This window comes from Chlorocebus sabaeus, chromosome 20 (genome assembly GCF_047675955.1).
Source record: "Chlorocebus sabaeus isolate Y175 chromosome 20, mChlSab1.0.hap1, whole genome shotgun sequence".
Classification (NCBI taxonomy): domain Eukaryota; kingdom Metazoa; phylum Chordata; class Mammalia; order Primates; family Cercopithecidae; genus Chlorocebus; species Chlorocebus sabaeus.
The window spans coordinates 88035125-88055757 of record NC_132923.1 but is presented as its reverse complement, the minus strand read 5'-3'; the positions used below and the strand labels follow the sequence as shown (position 1 = coordinate 88055757).

The 20633-nt window shown below is 42.7% G+C and overlaps 1 protein-coding gene across 8 annotated transcripts in view; it reads right to left on the bottom strand.

Annotated features, from left to right (window-relative positions):
- Positions 1-20633, bottom strand: part of LOC103224854 (AGBL carboxypeptidase 4) — a 1478618-nt gene that overhangs the window by 226083 nt on the left and 1231902 nt on the right. For 4 of the 8 annotated variants that reach the window (XM_073007312.1, XM_073007313.1, XM_007978828.3 and 1 more), the window contains 2 exons: positions 7588-7721; positions 5150-5534 (listed from right to left, as the gene is read on the bottom strand). The exons of the other annotated variants lie outside the window; for them this stretch is intronic. In XM_073007312.1, the coding sequence (XP_072863413.1) occupies positions 5150-5534; positions 7588-7721 (519 nt within the window). The remainder of the gene's footprint in view (positions 1-5149; positions 5535-7587; positions 7722-20633) is intronic. 8 annotated transcript variants of the gene reach the window in all.

Genomic DNA, 20633 nt, shown 5'->3' with positions numbered 1-20633 from the left:
ATCCCTACCTGGCCTTGCAACAAGACTATCAGAATTGTCCAATGAGATAAAAATGTCAAGGTGCTTTGAAACCTGTAAAATGCCATGCACATGTGAATTACTGTTATTACTCTAGTTATCTATGCCTCTTCTGGTTAGAATTCATCATTTTTGCCTATATTCCCTGACAAAGCACACACGAAATCTAATATCATCATCTGCCTCCCTCCTGCAATTACAACACTGATTTTATTTGCCTGGTGTCATGCTGCGTACATGTTCGTATTCCCTGTGAGACTTGTGCGCATCCTGAAGGCAAGGATTACATCTGTTCCTCTTTGGATTCCTCACAGAGCCCTTGAGAGTCTTATTTGAACTAACGTTACCCGAGTCACACCACAATGAATTATACTATCTAAGTGGTACTTACAGTGTAACAAACTGGGGAGGACACCGTAGCCTTGGACTTTGCCTTCTAAGAACAGGGAATCTAGCTGAGGAGAAACCAAGAGAGACCCTAGAATTTACTCCATTTTCACACATGGGGGCTTACCCTCCCCCAGCTGGGTCTCTATTGTTCTGCTTCCCTTCATCCCCTAAAATTCTCTGTGGCTGCCAATGCCCCGTTTAAACACACCATTCTAATCTACTTGCGCACTGTTTTTCAAAAAGGCACTCTGTCTTGCTCATTACGCTATTCCCAGCACCTAACCCAGTCCTAGAACAAAGGATACCCTTGATAACTGTTCACTGAATAAAGTAATGAATAAATGAATATACACAGAAAAACATCTGTACCTTGGAATATCACCACGCTTTTTGCATCCTCGGCATTTACTTATTTGGGGGAAGACGGGCAGGAAAGGGAGAAAAAGGAAAAGGGGACGGGCATTTATTGAACACTTACAATATAGGGGTCACAGGGCTAAAGTTATTACATATGCTTCCTTATTTAATTTTGACAGTGGAGGACAGTGGGGTTGTTTGCCACGCTAAGATCACAGACAAGGAAAGTTCTGTTTTACAGAGAGAGATGATGTCCTTTGTGGGGAGCAACGGGGATGGAGGGGACACCCCCATGCTGGGAAAATTGAAGTCTAAGAGCTAAAGAAGGTCATACAGGTGAGGGGCCAGAGAGAGGCACACAGGACAGGGTCAGGAGACCCTCAGGAATAAGCCAGTGACACTTTTTGGGCTTGTTTCCTCATCAGCAAAATGAGGGTGACAGTCTATAGCCTAAGTTCTTTCACAAATCCATGACTCCATGTTGTAATATTTCCGATTAAACCCATCTTTTCTTGTGTGTGGAATGAATGAAAGAATGAATAAAAGTACAAATGAAGACATGTACGATTCAGTGAAGCCTCTGAAACATACTCTCTTGCTGCTATCCCCCACCCTTGGGTGTGGCTCCACTTTTCGGACCCCAACCTCCCCAAGGTGTGCCATTATAACTCCTGGCTGCTAACAGACCCGCTTCCCACTCTGAGTCCCCATCAGTCTGAAAAGACCAGGCGGCTGCTCTCCACTACCATCTACCACTCGTAGGACGCCACTACGTGGGTGAGTAAATGATGATTCTTCCAGGCAGGTAGATTTCTTTTGAAAACTGAGCACCTCCTGACCTGTTGGCCTCCCTCATCTCTGAATTTGCCTGTTATGGTGTGAATGATCCAGCACCCAAGCCAGACAAAGGCCCTTGAGCTAGGTCTCTAGCTGAGGTGGACAAATAAAAATACTCAAGGATATGCCTCCAGGAGCAACACTCAAATGAGGCCCAGGGGGCAGAGAATGGCAAAGCCTGAGCCCTACATCAACCCTAAGCCAGGACGTGTTTATCAGAGGGCAAGTGAAGCCATGAGTCAAACAAGGGTCTCTCATTTGCTTTCTGGTTGTTCTCTGCCTTCTTAGTGGTGTTTATAGATCACGATCTGTTACAGCAAGGGGATATCTTACTAGACTTTCCACGAGAGAATTCTCCCTTTAGATGCTAACCTCTCCCACAGAACTGGCACTCTGTGTTTTAATAACATGTTTACCTCCATCACTACCCTCTCCTGCTTCCCAATGTCTTAGTCTTCTTTGGATCTCCCCAAGTTCCTAGGCTCAGAAAGCATTTGGTCAAAGTTAGCTGACTGAATGAATAAACAAATGAACAAACATATATAACCCCTCTTATCTTCAATATTGTAAGAGGATACTGAGGCAGAGAAGTTAGTTAACCTGCCCAAGGTCATATAGCCAACTACAGGCTGGGGGTGCCTGAGTTAAAAGCCAAAGTTAACCCTATCTTAGCTCCTCCATTACATGACGTTGAACAGGAGCTAACAGTAATCAAGCATTAACAGAATGTCAGGCACTATGCTGTGTGTCACAAGGCTGTAATATGATCATTCCCATTTTACAGATGAGAACACTGAGGGTCAGAGACATACACGCTCTTTGCCTAAATTGCTCCTCACTCTCCCCATCTACTGATTCCTGTTTTGGTAACAAAAATTCATCCTTCAGGCTCCAGCCTAAAAGGTGTTTCTTTCAGGAAGCCTTCCCTCTCTTGACCCCTCAAAATCTGGTGGGTAGTTCCCTCTGCTGTCCCACAGTCCTCTATGGTTTTGTCCCTGTGATGGCATTTATGTACTGTGCTGTCATTGATTGTTTCAGGATCTGTTTCCCTCATCAAACTTTAAACTCCTCAAGGGCAGAGGGCAAGGTCTGTATTGCAAATATACTGAATTCTTACACTAGGCAAGATCCCTGGCATGTAGCAGGAGACCAGCAAGTTCATGGAAGAAAATAAGGTCACAGGAAAGGAAGGAAGAATGGAAGGAAGGACATGAGCTTCCCAAAGCCACAGAGTTGGGAAGTAGGGAAGCTGGGATTTGAATCCAGGCCATGAAAACATACAACCTCCTCTTAAGGGTAGGGACCCTTTTATTTTATTCTTGTGGATTTGTCTTGGAACTTGGCACATTACCATTCTCCTATTAACATGTGTTAATCAATAGACTTCTAAGCTTTCACGGATGAGGGACAGTGGGTGGGATTTTCCAGGATGCCTGCAGTCCTGAGAGGATAGGGTGGGTGCCCTATGCATACTTGGGGCTCCAGCTGATTTATGTTGAGTCCAACCCATTGTAATGATGATGGTGACTCAGATCAGGGAAGAGCTATCCACTGGTCTGTGCAATGGCCTTCAAGGCCTGTGGGATGGGAGAGCCTAGAAAGATCAAGACACTGAAACTATGCTTCAGGTCAAGTTTTTCTACATGTTTTAGGACTAAAAGAGGCATATAATGATGTAAAATGCAGGGTATCTTACCACCCCAGAGGCTTAGGAGTGGTTTCTGGAGTTTAAACTCAATTCATAATCATGAAAAACAGGTAGTTTCCCTGGGAGTTGAATTAAGTACGAAGAATTTCTGTTTTTGGTGTACTTCCCCACAAGCCCCCAAGAAGTTCATAAAAGGCATAGCATACAAAGCACACTGAAAATACAAATTATTCACTTTAAGATTGGGAAACATTTTTTCCTCTCTGAAAATTTCAGTTATCCCCATCCCCCATCACCGCTACAAGAACAATATAGCTTTTACAAATTTTTACATTTATGATTTCTCTTTGAGATTTTCTTTTAATAAAGAACTTTACTAACTTTTGAAGCTGCAAACCATATGCGACTTTTCGTGTCCCTGTGAACCACTGTAGACTATGATTTGGGACACTGATTTGCCAAAGCAATGGTAGAGTTCGGGAGTGGACAAACTCCAGCCTATGAACTGAGTGACTAGAGTTGAGACAGAACTCTACCTCTGCCTCCCTAAGTGACTCTGGGGAAGTCCCAATGTAGTTTCCTTTTCTATGACAAGGGCATGAAAAGGCCTCTCTACTGACTCCTTGGACCATCCAAAGATCTACTGAGCCACTACCTTGGGGACATACTTTAAGAAGCAAATGACACCTACAAATATAAGTAAATTAGGGTAAGAATAAATGAAAGAAGAACGAAGCTTCATATCTAAATATATTATCTAGATAATGAAAACCTTCATAAGGGCAAAACTATATTTTATTTAAACTTTGAGGATATTCCTAGACTAGATTACCACCTTCTTTAAGCAAAGCACACTGACTCAGAGTTTATCAATTACTGTCTTCAGGGGCTATGGAGGCAATGAACTTGTGTTATACTGATTTCCTCAATACTGACTGGGCTCTATCTTTTACAGTTCTGGATTCTTATGTTCTGAAAGCATTTTTCTGTCTTTTTCTCTCTGGTAGGCAGTCATTTCTTCTGGCAGTCCAGGCTGTTGCCTCTCAGATTTCTTTATCCCTGCTTCTAAACCACTTTAGATTGGAAAACCTGATTAGTTAAAATAGAGTGCAATATAAGAACCTATTTAAAGTTCTGTGAGCAAACCAAAGGAGTTTTATACGTCTTTATATTCATCTTCCTAAGGTCATGTGCCTCCCTGCTCAAAGCTTTCTAATGCTTTCCATTCCTACCAAAACAAGTTCAGACATCCCAGGCTGGTCAAGTTTTCAAGTCCTTCCATCTTCTGTCCTCAAAGCACATTTGCATTATTCCTCTTAGTGTGCTCCAGGTATTTTCCCATGCTCATGAGTGCTGCTCAGCTTCCTCTTGTGCCTTGAAACACTGCCCACCCTTCAAACCTCAGTTCCTTACTGAAGTCTCTCCATGCACTCAGTTACGAATAACCACTCCAAGCCCTGAACTCTCATACCATTTTGTCAGCATTCTCCTTTGGCATTTATCACTTTCTGACTTAAACTAATACATGTTGTTAGGATCATGTCTACTTCTTTTTACTATCCTGAAATTTCCTTGGAGAGGTTCCCTACAATCCCTGTTACTGCCGCTTGCTGAATGAATGCATAAATGAGTGAGCAGTGACAAATATTTTGTCAGCTCTTATTCTCTGACCCATGTTCGCCAATGTTCCCATAGCTGAGGCTGCTGCATACATAAGCTCCTATCAGATTCACTACGAGTGGGAGTGACTCTTCTTTGAGACAACTGATAAGCCAAGTGGCTGTCCTTCCCTAGCCTCCGGGGCACTTGGTCTCCCTCTCCCCTTTCCCCTCCCAGAAGAGGATCTGGATGAAGCATTCCACCCATGTGGAGTGGTAGGTGGCCTGCTGGGGCACTCACCGCTGCCAAGCCGCAGGAGCAGCACGTCCTGGAGCCTCCGGTTGAGGTCACGGAGCTCCTTCATTTCAGACACAAGTGCCCCGTACTCCTTGAGCTTCTTGGCCTGTTGTACCAGCTGCCTGCGAGTCCGCTCCAGCTCCTGCTGGAGGTGGCGCATCTCTTCCTGCTGCTGCTGGTAATTGCGCAGCAGCTCCTCATACAGAGCCCGGGGCACCACAGCATCTTCTAGACTGTCCATGTCCTCTGTGCCTGGAGAGGCCTCCATGAAGACCTCTTCCGGACACGTGCTATGGCCCAGGCTCAGGCCGTTCTGCTTCTCTAGCCGAGCCACCACGGCCTCGATGCTCTTGTGCGCCACTTCGCTCGGCTTCCGCCCCTCAGGTCTCTGTGTAGGACAACGAGAATCAGTTCAGGCAAGGGCAGCTGGGACTTTCTTGGACTGCAGCTCAATATTTCCCCAGACAATCCTAAAATCACAGAATCACAGAACATCAGTGCTTGGAGAAACCTGTGCAAACACTTAGTCAAAGCCCTTCATTTTACAAATGGGGAAACATTTTATAAATTTTATAAATGGGGTTCTGAGTGGGGAAGAGGCTTGCCCAAAGTCATAACCAGGATACTGATTTCCCAGGCCTGCACTTTTTCCTTTCACCACTCTGCCTCCTGGATGCATATACCATGACCACCCTTCCCAACTCCCCAGGCCCCAGCCCACCCACAATGCCTAGGCAGTGGCTTGCGCATGGGGGTGTTCAATATGTATTTGTGGAGAATCAGGGAGAAATCAGGCCAGGCCAACTGATCCCAGAGGAGTCACAAATTTCTTCAACAACAAAAACAAAAAATTCCTCCCCTAAAGGCAATTCACCATGTAAATTTTCATCAAGAATGCTTTAGATGGAAAGGATGTTAAAAATTCTAGTCTACTCTAATCTAGGGAAGAAAACATGTCATATTTTCTCTGTTCCTCCTTTGCCTACTCACTCAGAACTGGCACTCAGTAGGGGCTTGAAAAATGTTTACTCAACCGAAAAGTTCAAAGAATTCTAGCGCTGAAAGGTACTTTCAGTTTCACTTCCTCATGTTCCAGGTGAGAAAACTGAGGGTCAGAGAGGGGAAGGACTACACTTAGGGTCACACAGTGAGATACAAACAGAGCCAAAACCAGAATTTGGAATCTAACTTCCAGTACAAGGCTCCTTCCCCCCACATCTGCCAGCCTGTCCCTCAGCAAGACAGTGGATAGAGAGAAGAAAGTTAATTTACAAAAGAATTATCCAGGACTCCCCCAGGGCTTGGGGTTCTACCGCCAGAGGAAATTCTAGCTCAGGTAGCTACAGCTTCTACTGAGGGGCAGTGAGAGTTACAGGATCAAATGAATTCTTTCACTCAGGGTAGGAGGGTTAGGAGCTCTCCTGACTGGGGCACTTGTAGGAAGTGCAGATGACTGAGGACAGGCACTTCTCACTAAGTTTCAGGAAATTTAAGGAAAACCAAACCAAATTACACCCAGCCCAATGAAACTATGACTCTGATACTGTTACATGACAAAATCTTAAGTCATTTTATCTGCTGGGATAAGGTGCTACCAGTGTAGATGAATTTATCATTTATCTAAAGTGATCATTAAAATATGTCTGCGTCACAATAATGTGAGACCCCTGGAGGCAGGGACCATGTCTGGCTAATGGCTCCAGGTACCAGCACAGGGTTAGGCCCATAGCAGGAGTACAGTGAATGCCATAAACTGAACTCAGCTACATTCCCTGGGAACACCCTCAACCTTGTGTCCAAAATCAGACCATGGGCAATGCAGAAGACATCCCATTTCCTTATCTTCCTTCTCCCTTCCTCTCAGGTATCTACTGCACAGAAGAAAACAGCTAGCTTGCCGAACAAGATTTTCAGCAGTTTCCAAAGTAAAGGCTGGAGACCAACTGGGGCACACAGCAAGAAAATACAACCTCATGCAAACGTTTTCATCTAACCCAAGGTCTCACAGATCCCTTTTGTGAACCTCGTGCACTTCCCAATGAGTCCAGCCTTAGCAATCTGGGGCAATCTGACAGTGACTGGCCCTAAACTTCTCCCCAAGAATAGCTGCTTAACGTTGTTGGAGCTCAGCAGTGGCCTCTCCAGAGCTGTGGGCCAAGGAGAAACACACCGTTCCAAACCTCCAACAGCGATGACACTGCACAGACTATGCAAACAGGACCGTGCTTGGTGGCACAGCATGAATCAGGGCTCTCTGGAAAGTTGGCCAGCAAGGCAAATACACACTAGTTGTCCCATGCTTTCCCTACCCTGAAAAAAATCATGGCCTCTGATACCAGGGGACATTAACATGGGGAAAGGAAGCCAGACTGAAATTCTTTAGCTATGAGGTATCTGAAAATGTTCTCGCATACTTCCAAAGAAAGAAAAGATTTTGTTACCTTGATGTGTCTAAGCTGTAAATCTTCTTCCCCATAATCTTTAACCTCTCCATCTTCTTCTACATGATTAAGAGAAAGCTTGGGGATTTTTATTTTCTTCTGCATCACACTGTTTTCAAGGTCAGATTTGTCTTCTAAAATGCATATCAAGAGAACAAGGTTCATCATGAGTTAAAATGAGTGATTATGAGTTTAGAATGCCCAAAACCTCAAATGCTAGAAAATAATTGAGGCCAGACCAGTTAAAAACGAAAAACAAACAAACAAACTCAAGGCCGGTTCCCTCTTGCATGCAGGCATCCTAATAGCAGTGCAGATCAAACTCTAGGAACAAAGGTGCTTGCGAAAAGCACTGTCATACAAAGTGTTGAAATAGCAGCCAGTGAATTTGCTTAGGGGTTTCTCTAAGTGTACCCTAATGGGTGGCCTTTATGGAATTCTAGAATCTTGAATTGGAACAGCCCTTAGATTGCTATCTGATCTAAACTAAAATGGCCCATGAATCCCTCAACTCAACTGAGATCTTTCTAAGCCAAGTGTCTTCCCAGGAGAACTTGGTGGGTTTCTGTCAGCTCAAGTACCAATAGACATGAGAGAGAGTATAGCTGATAGGGATGTAAGGAAGGGCAGGGGTATCTCCACAGCCCTACACAAGGCAGGCTAAGGTAAGGCAGACGGGGGAAGAATAACATTTATCCCCTTTTTACTGGTATCAAATCTCAGCATGCCTGAGTCTGAGGGACCTCAGTGAACAAGTGGTCCAACTCTCTCATGTTACATGAGGAAATGGAAGAGGCTTGCCAACGGCATGAGCTGAGGAACAGCCAGGAGTGGGAAAGAGGCCTCTGGCACCTCGTCCACTGCTTACGTGTGCTGACAACACATACTGAACGTAAAGTGCTACACAAATACAAAAGGATATTATTTCTACTCATTTTCTCATTCTTTAAGCTCAACTTCAGATAATCTGTTTTTTTTTTTCTGCACAGATTTCAAACTGGACTTTCCAGATTTGTCTCTCACTGGATATGTCCAAAAATAAAAGTTCAAACAAGAGCGCTCCAGAGGTAAAAATCTCAATCTTTTCTGGAACTGTACCCTTGTGATAAAATACTGTGTTCAAAGCTTAAATTGACACTTTAGAGATTGCTGTTTCTCATAGTCCTCAAAGGTTCCCATTGTTATATCCCAAATGTGTTTTGTAGCATGTTGCCCAATGTTGGATGTAGCATATGGCCAGGTAGTTAGTTAAATCCAGTCTTGAAGGGGTGTGTGTGTGTGTGTGTGTGTGTGTATACATATGCATGTATTTGCATGTGTTAAACATGCTCTTACACTGTTCCCAGGCCAGGCTTCTCTCCTCACAACTTGTTAGTAAAGCTGAGAAGGCAGCTTATAAGCACATAACTATTCCAGAATGTACTCAAATGCTGAATCTTCCCAAACAGTCTTAGTGATGAAGGTATGTAAGGGCCTTAATCTCTCTGGACATAATGGAGGTTGTGAGGATGACAGCAATAATTCACACAACCCACTGGACAGTGCCTGCTACACACTGGCCATTCGATGGATGGCACAATATAATTGGTATTGTCAATGTGTTCTGAATCATTTTCTTCTCTTAAGCATAAAGTGAATAGAGATTTAATTTAAAAAAATGAAGAAATGATTTAAGTAGGGTAAGGATGATAAATGAACTGCTCAGAAAAAAAGGAGGTGGTCTTTGTTAACAACCCCCTACGGATGAAAATGGCCTTTCCCACTGAGCAGAGGAGCAACCCTTGGTTTTCTATTTTCACAACAATGGCTCGTTCTTGCACTCTTTGTGCCTATAAAATGCATCCAACGGGTTAGGCATGAACAACAATAGGGACTTGGGGTTTTCTAAAAGAGCAACAGTTTCCCTCCTACAAATCACTGCTGACTTAGAAGTTAAAAGGATGCTAAAATGTAAAACCTAAAGAAAGCACTTCAGATGAAATTATCTTACCATGGTGTTTGTGTGTGTGTATATGTTTGTGTGTCTGTGTATGTGTGTGTGTGGGAAAAAACAGACAAAAAGAGAGAAAGAGAGAGAGAGAGGATGAGGGTGGTATTAGGATTTCTGAATGTGTTGGGGCAAAGCTCCTGGGCTAGTCTTCAATTTGACAAGTTGAGGACAAAGTTTGACATGAGCCACCAAACTAGAAATGACAAGCTATGTTATGCCTTCCTGGGCTGAAACTCTGTAGCTCAGGATCATGTTGGTGCGGAGAAAAGCAATCATTCGGACTCACAAAACCACGTTAACATCTGGATGGAGAATGATCCTCAGATCATCCAATTCTATTTTTCAAAATGCAGATGAGAAAAATAAGGTTCTAAATGGTGAAGTCTGTGCATCCATGCATGCAACTCTCAGGCCCAGGAATAAAGGAGGGGCAGGATGAACAGGGTCCCTATCCTGGAGAGTTCACTGTTGTGCAAGGTCACAGAAGTTAGTGTCATAACATGAATGGGGGAGAACTTGGACCACTCCAGATCCAGAGTTTTGCTTTCTATGCCTCTACTTAACCTTTACTGAGAATTTACTCTGTAGGATCTAAACTAGGTCCTGGGGACACAGATGAACAAACATCCAGCTGAAGATATAAGATAAAAACACAAGAAAAGATAACCCAAGATCTCAAAAGCTGAATTTGAATAAGGGAGAAGCAACTGCTAAAGGATTCTGGGAGCAAGGGAAATCACTTCGGTCAGTGTAACCCTGGAAGGCTTTTGAAAGGAGGTGGCATTTGAGCTAGACTCCTTACTTGCTAGGTAAGTTAGGAGTAAGTTAATTTACTTCTCTGAGGCTATTTCCTCATCTATGAATTGAAGTAAATAATTCTTACTCACATTGCAGAACATTGTGAAGATTACCAATTCGGTGTGTTAAAAACTTGAGTAGAGTGAATGGCACTTCAACAGTTGGTGCTCATAAAAGGATAGCCATTTAAAGGATGGTAAGAATCTGGACTACACAAGAGGGGTAAAGAATAGAAGCCAAATGGGGAAGGCTGGGGAAATATTTAGATCGAAATGGTAAGATCGAGATGGTTCAGTTATAGGCAGGAGGGAAAGGTGAGAAGGGAAGAAAAGGTGGTGGGAACTAGAAAATAAGTGGCCTTGAATGCCAAGTTAAGAAGAGCTGAGGCTCAGTGTGCCGATGGGGAATAAACTAGGCATCAGACAACCTGGATTCCAAGTCCAGTTCTGTTGCTTTGTAGGTGTGAGATGTCAGGAAGCGGCTACCTCATTGAGCATAATTTTTCTCTGTAGAAATGGAGATACACTATCTACCTCAAGTCGGATCAAATCAGCTCAGTAAATGTTCCTTGAAAACAACAGAGCCCCGACAAAGAGACAAAGACACAAAGACGCAGTGGATGACAGAGCTCAGCAACGATTGCCTGCTGGCTTCTGCTGGCTTAGTGCTTGGGGCAGGCTTGCTTCTGGAGGCAGAGACCTGCTTAGCTGCCTAAGATGGGTGACACTCCCCATCTGATGACAGGAGGCCTCATCGCCCTACCAGCTATACTCAAGGCTCTAGGCTCTTCCATCTAATTAGAATGCCCTTCTTTCTTGTGTGCTTGACAAACTCTGTTTAGCTTCCACTCATCTTGTCCCCTGCTCTCAAAGATGCCATTACACATCTACACATCCTACATACCTTCTTTGTATTCTATTATCTTACTATTTGCAATTATCAGCTTAAAGATCTTATCCACTGGTGTATGAGTAACCTCAGGGTAGGGCCCATATCATAGAACTATCCATACAATAGAGACTCATCAAACAAAAATGTTTAATGAAAAAATAATAAAAAGAGGCTACACCAATAAGCATATGAAAGGAGCTCAACATCGTCAGTCATTAGGGAAATGCAAATCAAAACTACAATGAGATACCACTTATACTCATTAGGATGGCTCAAATCAAAAATAAAAGTAAAATAACAAGTGTTGTAAAGAATGTAAAGATATTGGAACTTTCATACATTCCTGTTGGGGAATGTAGAATGGGCAGCCACAGAGAACAGTATGGCAGCTCCTCAGAAAACTAAACACAGAATTACCATTACCCAGCAATTCCACTCCTGGGTGTATATGCAAGATAAATGAAAACATATACCCAAACAAAAACGTATACACAAATGTTCATAGCAGCATTATTATTAACAGCCAAAAGGTGGAAAAAACCCAACTGTCCATCAACTTATGAATGGCTAACAAAATGTGGTATACCCATACAAGAGAGTATCATTCAACCATAAAGAGAAATGATGTACTGACTCATGCTACAACATGGATGAATCTTTAAAATATTATGCAAAGTAAAAGAAGCCAGACACAAAGGCCATTTATTGATTTCATTTATATGAAATGTTCAGAATGGGCAAATCCATAGAGACAAAAAGTAGTTTCGTTGTTACCAAGAGCAGGCGGAAAAGGGCAATAAAGAGTGACTGCTCAATGGGTAACACGGATTTCTTTTCTTTCTGAGTGATAAAAATGTTCTGGAATAAAACAGTGGTGATGGTTACAGAACACTGGGAATATATATACTAAAAAACACTCACTTGCACACACTTTAAAATGGTTAAAATGGTGAAATTCACATCAAATGAAATATATCTCAATAAAAAATTAAGTTACCACTTGTGGAATGTCTACTACATGTCAGATACCTCTATAAAGATCTTCATATAAATTATACCTCACAACAACCCTGCAAGTAGGTATTACAAGCCACATTTTTTTTCCCCAAAAAAGAAGAAATGAGCCTCAAAGAAAGAAAACTGTCTTCCTAAAGTCACCCAGCTGGGAAGATACACAGCCAAGATGTGCTATAATCAACATGCCTTCTAAGCCTATGCTTTATCCCCTCTAAACACATTCCTGGAACGTGGTAGAGCCAGAATAAATACTGAATGAATGAGTGAATGATAGCTACAGTTGAGGACATCCAAATTCCCCAGCCTAAGTTCAAAGCAGAAGACCACTTGACTCCCGCTTTCTTGCCAGACTGCATCCTCTATCCTCTGTAAGTCTCCAGAAAGCAGCAACCATCACCAGGCACAACAGAAACAGGGCTTGAATGGGTTCTTTGAAAAGGTAGGCTGAATAGTCCAGGAAGCTCTGAAGTGTAATGAGTTCAGGAAACGGACAGAAGCAGATAGCACCTTCATTCACATGCTTCTTGACCTGGATCCTGGCTGCCTCGATGCTTGGCCAGGGGGATTTCGAGGCTCCTCTGAGAGTTAACCACCTCCTGGCTCCATCCTAATACTTCCCAGTCTCTTCCTGGACCCGTGTTCCCAGGGTGAGGGTTCAGGAAGACCCAAGTTCTCTGCTTATTCTTTTCTGCAGGCAGTGAGCATTTACCAAGTTCCTGTGTTGGTTTCGGCACTATGCTAAGTAGTTCTTGTGTTTTTGGTCCTTACAACCCAGTATATGACAAGAACCCAACCAAAATGCAACGTTTGACTTTGTGAGAGACGCTGGCTTATGTAGTACAAATATCTGCTCTCTATGCCTTCCTAACCCTAATCCTGAGTTGAAGGTATAGATACCTCATATCCACAGAAGATTACTGAACATTCAGTGTCATCATAACAAATGGAAGAAACAGTTGGGAGAAGGAGGCCCACTACCTAGCAAAAACAGTGCAATCTTTTGAATCAGGTGGTCCTGATTTGGAATTCAGGCTTTGCCACATACTAACTGTGGGAGCTTGGGGTAAGCTAGTTAACCTGTCTGAGACTCAGTTTCATTATCAGTAAAGTGGGGATAATAAACTCTTTTCCAAAGAGACAGTTCATGTAAAAGCACCAAGCACAGTGCCTTTCTTGTCATAGATGTTCAATAAATAGCAGCTGTTAGGCTACCCTTGTATATTACCTGTTTGGCTTTTGTCTCATGGCAAAGAGAACCACTGCAGGTATCTGACACAGACTGAGACATGATGAAAGAGATGTTTTAGGAAGATTCATGTGACAGTGGCAAGCAAGATGGATGAGATGTGAGGAGGAGACAGAACACAGGGTGACAAGAAGCTATAACTCTTGACTGGTCACATGAATGAAGGTGAATGGTGGTGTGGATCATGTAAGACAGTAAATACTTTACGTGGCATTTTAATGTGACTTTGGGATATGCTTCTGGCTTTGAATTCTAAGAAACCACAGAATAAATTAGCAGTTGACTAGGAAGGATGAAGAAAGCTCTCTACTTAGCCAGTCTGTGCAACTGCTCTAAACTTGAGGCCAAATAATTAGTTTTAGTGTAAACAAAAATAAATGTGGAGCCTCTGAAGATAAAATCACCAATCTCGACTTCTGGATTATTTTATGTCCAGGGCAAGGAAAACCACCAAAGATTTGGGCATTATCCTTTTCCTCCTCCTTTCTAGCTACTACAATGTGCTAATTGCATTCATCCATTCAATAAATACTGAGTGAGCACCTACTATGTGCCAGGCCCTGGGCAACATTCCTTACAAACTCCCTATATTTAATCCCTACAATAATTCTACTGAAGCAGGAACTCAGGCTCATAGAAGCGAGGTGGCTTTTGTAAAGACGCAAATAGCAGAGCCAACATTTCAAATCAAGTCTGTTTAATACAGGCCCTGTTTCTATCACCTAATTATCCTATGGGAACAAGAGAAAAATTATGAAGTTGCTGTAACTTCTCAAATGAACTATAAGGCACATATAAAATGATTAATATGTCAATATAACTTCCTAAAGTGTCTACCTTTCTCCTAAGATCTTGCCTACACCCTAAGAGAATAATGTGATGAATTCCCAAATTGAAGTAAACACTATATAAATATGACCTGATGCCACACTCCTGAACTACAAGGCTTATCAAAGCCACAAAGCTCTAAATAATGCCCAAATAGGGTCTCTACTTAAAGCCACAAAGAACTTTCTTGTAAAAAATATATGGTAAAAACTGCTATTCAAAAATATAGCAGAACTTAGTATTATTAATCTGAGGAGGAGAAACATTCCATTAAACTTACTACTGGGAAAAAAGGAAGCATGGTGGTAATAGGCAAATGGTGTTTTAGAAAAAACAAGCAGGTGACAGGAAACCCAATGCAAGTCTGTCTTCAAAAATGAATTTACCCCTGAAGAATTTACAGTATTATTAAAATGGGAGAAACTCTGTCTTAACTTCCATTTGACATATAATCAGGCTGGACAATTAAAATAATCCAACATCATAGAGCCAAATTTGGTATAAGTTTGTTAGCCAGGATGAAATCCTGAAAGGCTACACATAAAACACTTTATAAAGGTCTTATAAATATCTACACATAAGTTTAAAGTTTTTCACCCATACAAAAATCCTGTGAAGTTTTATGTCTGCATTAAAAACAGATATGCCACAGAAAATACAAACACATTGCATTATCTGGCCAATAGTGTTTGTTTTTATAAAATCCAAGGCAGACAAAAGTCTCAAGTTTCAAGGATTGTACACAGCCAAGACTCCAAAAAAAAAAAAAAAAAAAAAAAAAAAGTGCCCTGCTGTGGTGTAGCAGAAAGACATCAGGAGACACCAAATCAAGGCCTGGCTCTCTCACTAACCTGTTTGGTGATTAGTCCTCTCTCTAGACTTTATTTTCTGTAAAACATGAAGACTACAGTAGGAAACCTTAACGGATCCATCTAGCTATGTGACCGCTGGCCAGTCACAGGGACTGCCAGGTTTCTTTCTCAGCTGTGTAATGTAGGGTAACAGTAGATGAGTTAGAAGATTCCTCCAAGTGGGCATGTTTGAAGAAATGCCCTACTGAGGCCATCCAAATAAGGAGAGAAGGAATTGCTGGCCAGGTTTCAGTAGGTCTCCTTGTTCTCACTCCCACCACCTCACTGGCCTTGGTACAGGACTGGGGCACAGACAAAACTGGGAAATTCATTCTGCAGTCATTTGTCTAGCTGCCTCCATGTGCCTCAACAGGGCTGTTGTCAGCGCAATAAATGCCCCCAGGATAGCATCAGAGAGGAACAAAACATGGAGGAAAATATTAATAGTAAGCCTTTCATGCTTAGGTCAAGTCCCAGGAGGATTTAACACACAAGTTAAATTTTAAACTTGTGTGCTCCTTCCATGTGCTCATTCCTCTAAGTCATTCCTTTCCACAGTGGGCAGTACCCACAACTAAGCAAGTCACTGTTCTTCTCTCAGCACCTATTCATCCACTGTAGTTCCTAGCAGTTATCTATATTTAAGGAGAATCTACTACATGCCAGACATTTTTCCATATTATCTTGCTAAATAACACAGTGGGCAATTACTATCTCCATGCTATAGATGAGCACCTGGAACTCAGAGATGTGAAGTAATCTCCCCAAAGCCACACAGCTTCTAAGTAGCACAGTCACAATTTGAACCCAGACTGTAACTTCAAAGCCTGTCCTCTTTCAGCACTCTAAAATTTCCTCTTCGGTAGTTATGGAAATGATCTAGAAGTCATCTAACCAAACTCTCCCATAGTCCAGTATTCCATCCTAAAATACCCCCGACCTGCTTGCCACCTCCAGTAACAGGGAGCTCAGCACCATGTTAGAAGCCCTTTCCATTATTTGTCTGCTTTCTCTGCTGTTATACTGCTCCCACCAATGCCTGTGAATTCCATTCGCTGATCCTAACTCTGCTTTCAAGAACAAGTCTGATCCTTCCTCTGTGGTGCAAAACTCAGAAAATGAAAATTACCAAACTATCATCCCATGCAAATCTTTTCTTTTCCTGCTTATATTTTTAGCTATCCTATCCTATGTCTGACCAATGAGTGAAAAAGAAAAGGCAGCTGCTATATAGTTAAAAGAAACCAAAACAAGCCTAGTTCCAGGATCCAAAGACCTCTCTTCTCATTTGGTTTCCAGGACACCTATCTCTGCTGGTTATCCCCTGATTCTAAGTCCGTCTGTTAGACTGGGAAGGCTGTTTCTTCTCAGTCACCTTTTTTTCAGGCTCTTCTTTAACTGTGCCTTTAAAAGCTGATGTTTTGCCCTTGCACACTTCTCTCACTCTGCACTCTCTCCCACTGTAACTTCAGACCTTCCATATTCATGACTGCCAGATTGAGATCTTTGGCTCGGAATGCTCTTCTGAACCTCAGACCAAATGCCTACTTGCTCTCCTGACATATCCACCCAGATGTTCCATGGGCCCTTAAGATTCGACAGGTCTCAAGCTAAACTCATCATTTTTCCTTTCAACCAGATACACTTATAGGATTCTCCTCAAGACAGGAAGGTCCAGATCACCACATCATCATCACACACATCATTACAACCAGTCAGTTACCACGTCCCATGAATTCTCCTTCCTTAAAACATCTCAGGTCCACCATGACCACCACCACCTTAGTTTAGGTCTCAGAATTTTGGACGGAACTGATTCATATTTCTCCACAAGTCCAACCCATGTGGGAAGACTTAGCCCACTGCCTGGCACCTACAGTGTTCACTAAACAATTGTTTGAATGGCTCTCTTTTCTTGAGTAAAACAAAAATCTCTGTCTCACAAGGATGTAGAATATGTGCACTGAACCTGGAACCAGGTGGGTATTTACCACATATTTGGTAGACAAAAACAGTGCCTATTCCTCTTCCTGCATTTCCCTGGAGTATAAGGCTGACCACCTAGCATAACTCAATACTTGTGGAACTTAAGAGAAAACCTCTCCAGATTACTCATGTTCTTCTAGTAGGAAGAGTACACACAACTTCTGTCCCTAAGGAGCTTACAAGACAAAGCAGGTAGGCACACTAGAAAGAGAATTGGTCTTGGTGTCAAAGACCCCAATCTGAATTCCACTTTCTGGGTGTGCTTTTAAAAATAAAAACTAGTATGCTCTTGAATAACACAACACCGCATAAAAAGCAACTTGCCTGGGACAATTTTTTCTTTCTGTTTGTGAATCAGAAGTCTGAAGCACTCTGTAGCACATACTATTTAGTTGTAACAAATACATGGTTGTTGAACATGAGAAATTGCATTAGACCGAACCTTCAATGGTTAACATCCCAGTAGAATCTGCAACAGATGACAGCAGGCAAGTTCCAATCTTTGCTCCAAAGTACATCAGCAAAACATGTCAAAACCTAAATTAAAAGTTTTCACTCACTTTTTTTTAAGAAAATAAATCCTTTTGTTGGCAGTTTCCCACTGATGACATGCAACAATCTTTGCATATGAAATCGGCTAGTCCCCTGCTTCACTGCTAACTTTGTAGAAGTTCCAAAGCATTTCTGGAGCAAATGATCTATTTGGACTAACAATGCCAAGCTGGGACCTGAGCCCTGAACGAGCTAAAATTACCAAAGCAATAAGAACATGGCTTTGGAAGCTATTTCCCCCAAGTGTGGGGTTTCTTCTAGCTAGTTGAGGGAGTGATAAAGAATGCTGACTTTTTCCAGATGAACAAAGTTGAATGAAAACTTAAAATCCCACTGCAGGTTTCTATTCTGAAAAACAAGTTGCTGCTGCAGAGGTTCCTATCTCCGCTATTTCCCTCTCCTCAAGCACAAAAATGCACCTGTCTTCCCAAAGTTCATGAGTTCAACATGGGCACACCAGTGTAGACTATGTGCTGGGCACTGAGGATGTAGGCACAAGGAAGCCAGGCCCCTGTCCTAGAGGAGCTCCCTGTCAGGCAGGAAGAGAGGCACATTCATGACTAATGAAAACATGACATAAAATGCTACAATCCATAAGCAAGGCAAAAGCAAAGTGAAAAGAGTTCTGAGGAGGGGGAGAGTCTCTCTTGGGGGCAGAGGGAGGAATAGGGAATGCCATTGAAGCAAGGTGCTCCCAATGTACTTTGTCTATTCCTTTATCACAGGCGGAGGGGGCTGGACCACAAACTTCTGTCACATGTCTACCTTGCCCACCTGAAGGTGAGCTCCTGGTGGGCAGAGGCCCCATATCAGACAATGATTAATCCATCCTGGCTGGCTCAAAGGAGTGCAAGAGAGTGTGTTCACAGAAGAGTTAGAAATACCAAAGGTCTCAGGGAAGGGGGAAGAGAGAGTGAGGCTGGAGAAGTAAGGTGGGGCTGGAGATAGAGCTGGTCTAAGGAGGGCTATGAATGCCAGGCTAAGAAACTAAAACTTTATTCAGTAGGCAATAGGGAGATGCAGAAGGTTCTAATAAGAGCAGTCAACTAAGACTGTGTTTTAGAAGATTATTCTAAAAGCAATTGGGGAAAATAGATCAGAGACGGGGTAATCAATTAGAAGACTGCTTCACTGGTTTAGATAAGAGCTGATGCTGGCCTGAATGCAGGCAGCGATGGTGGAGCTGGAAAAGAAAAACTTAAAAGATAAACTGCCAAGCCCACCTTGAACTGGTCCATTCTCTGTGTTCCCCCAGTGTGTGGCTTCTACCTTTCTTTAGCACTTACTTTGAGGCCCCCAAATTACACACTCCCTGAGGATGATACCCATTTCCTTTCCATCACTCCCTCCCACACGGAAATCCTACATAGCAGGACAAGAAAAGTCAATGCCTGCCACCCCTGGGTCACGCTGTCATTTCAATCACAGTACCTGAGATGCAGAGGTGCATTGGTATATTCACTTAATACAGCACTGGGCCTGGCATACAGAAAGCAGTAAGGAGACATCTGACAACAAAAAAATTTAGCACACTCAAACAACAGTAACAGAGCACAGGTGCCTAGATAGAACAACTTAGAATTTTAGGGCTCTAGGCACAGAGAAACCAGTTTGAGCCTCCTAAAAAAACCCATAAAATTCAACACTGTGAGCCCAGTAGCAGGCTGAATTGCAGTTAGATGACGGTGAGCTCTCCAAATGAGTAGTTCTCACTTTCACAACCTGCTTGGCAAATAAATGAGAGTAAAGAGAGACCAGAGGTCAAAGGTGAGTCAAACTTTGAGTTATGTGGACCCTCCAAGAGGGACAGCCTTAGCGAAGATTTATTCAAGCAAATGCCAACTGAAGAGATAGGACAGCTGTGTGTGCTGTGTAAGAGGGAGGTTGGTAATACAGAAAGAGCAGAATGGGCTTGAAAACTCAGAAACTAAAATTATACTCTGGCTTGAAAACTTGCCTTGAGCTGTAAGCTTCATGGACAGTTTTTCCATTTCCTTTCACTCCTTCCAAATCATGCTGTGTAGTTGATGGGAACATCGGCTACTTTACAAAGGAGACTGCCAAGTGGGGGCCTGGCACTGGAAGACCTGTGTTCCAATTCCAGCCTTGCCATTTATTAGCTGTGTGGCTGTAGGCAAGTCTCTGAGCTTCGGTGTCCTCATCTATGAAATGGAAATACTAACCACAGCAATACCTACCAAAATGTCACTTAGAGGACTAACAGAGATAATGCATAGGCATATACCAAGACTGTCAGGAAAGAAGGGGTTTTATTTTTCCTTGAACTGGGATTGTAATTCGATAAGTAGTGGTATAAACCAACTACTATGGGAAGTAAAATGTAAAGTTCCACAGCAGTTGGCTTTGACATTTCCTGAGTATAAGAAGTATACTTCAAGACAGCTCTGGGTTGGCTTGGGCTAACACTCAGTATACCAACATACTTCTCACCAAAAGCCAGAAAGCTGTGCTGAAACTACCTTGGAAACCATTCTATTGGTGTCAGAGAGATTAATTAATTACTTAATTGCTAATCCACAAACATAAAGCCACCTCTGCTTCCCACTTGAGGGGTTTCCTCCTCACACCTGGTGCCACAGCACAGTGGTATTTACATGTAGGAGATGCCAGATGAGCTCTTTGAAGTCACTGCAAGCAATTCTCAGAGCCACCAAATTTAAGTCAAGAAGGGGCCTGAAGATACATAGGAGGTAAACGAATTCCCGAACTCACCCTGGCCCTTTGATCAGGTCTCTACCCAGGACACTGGGTACCCAGGAGACTGAAATTCAAAATGTGGTTTGGCCAACTTCAAGTTGTTGTCTTTTTTCCTCTTTCTCCTCCCAAGGAAAAAACTGAAGAGAGGTAAGGGAAGTGTTTTTCAACT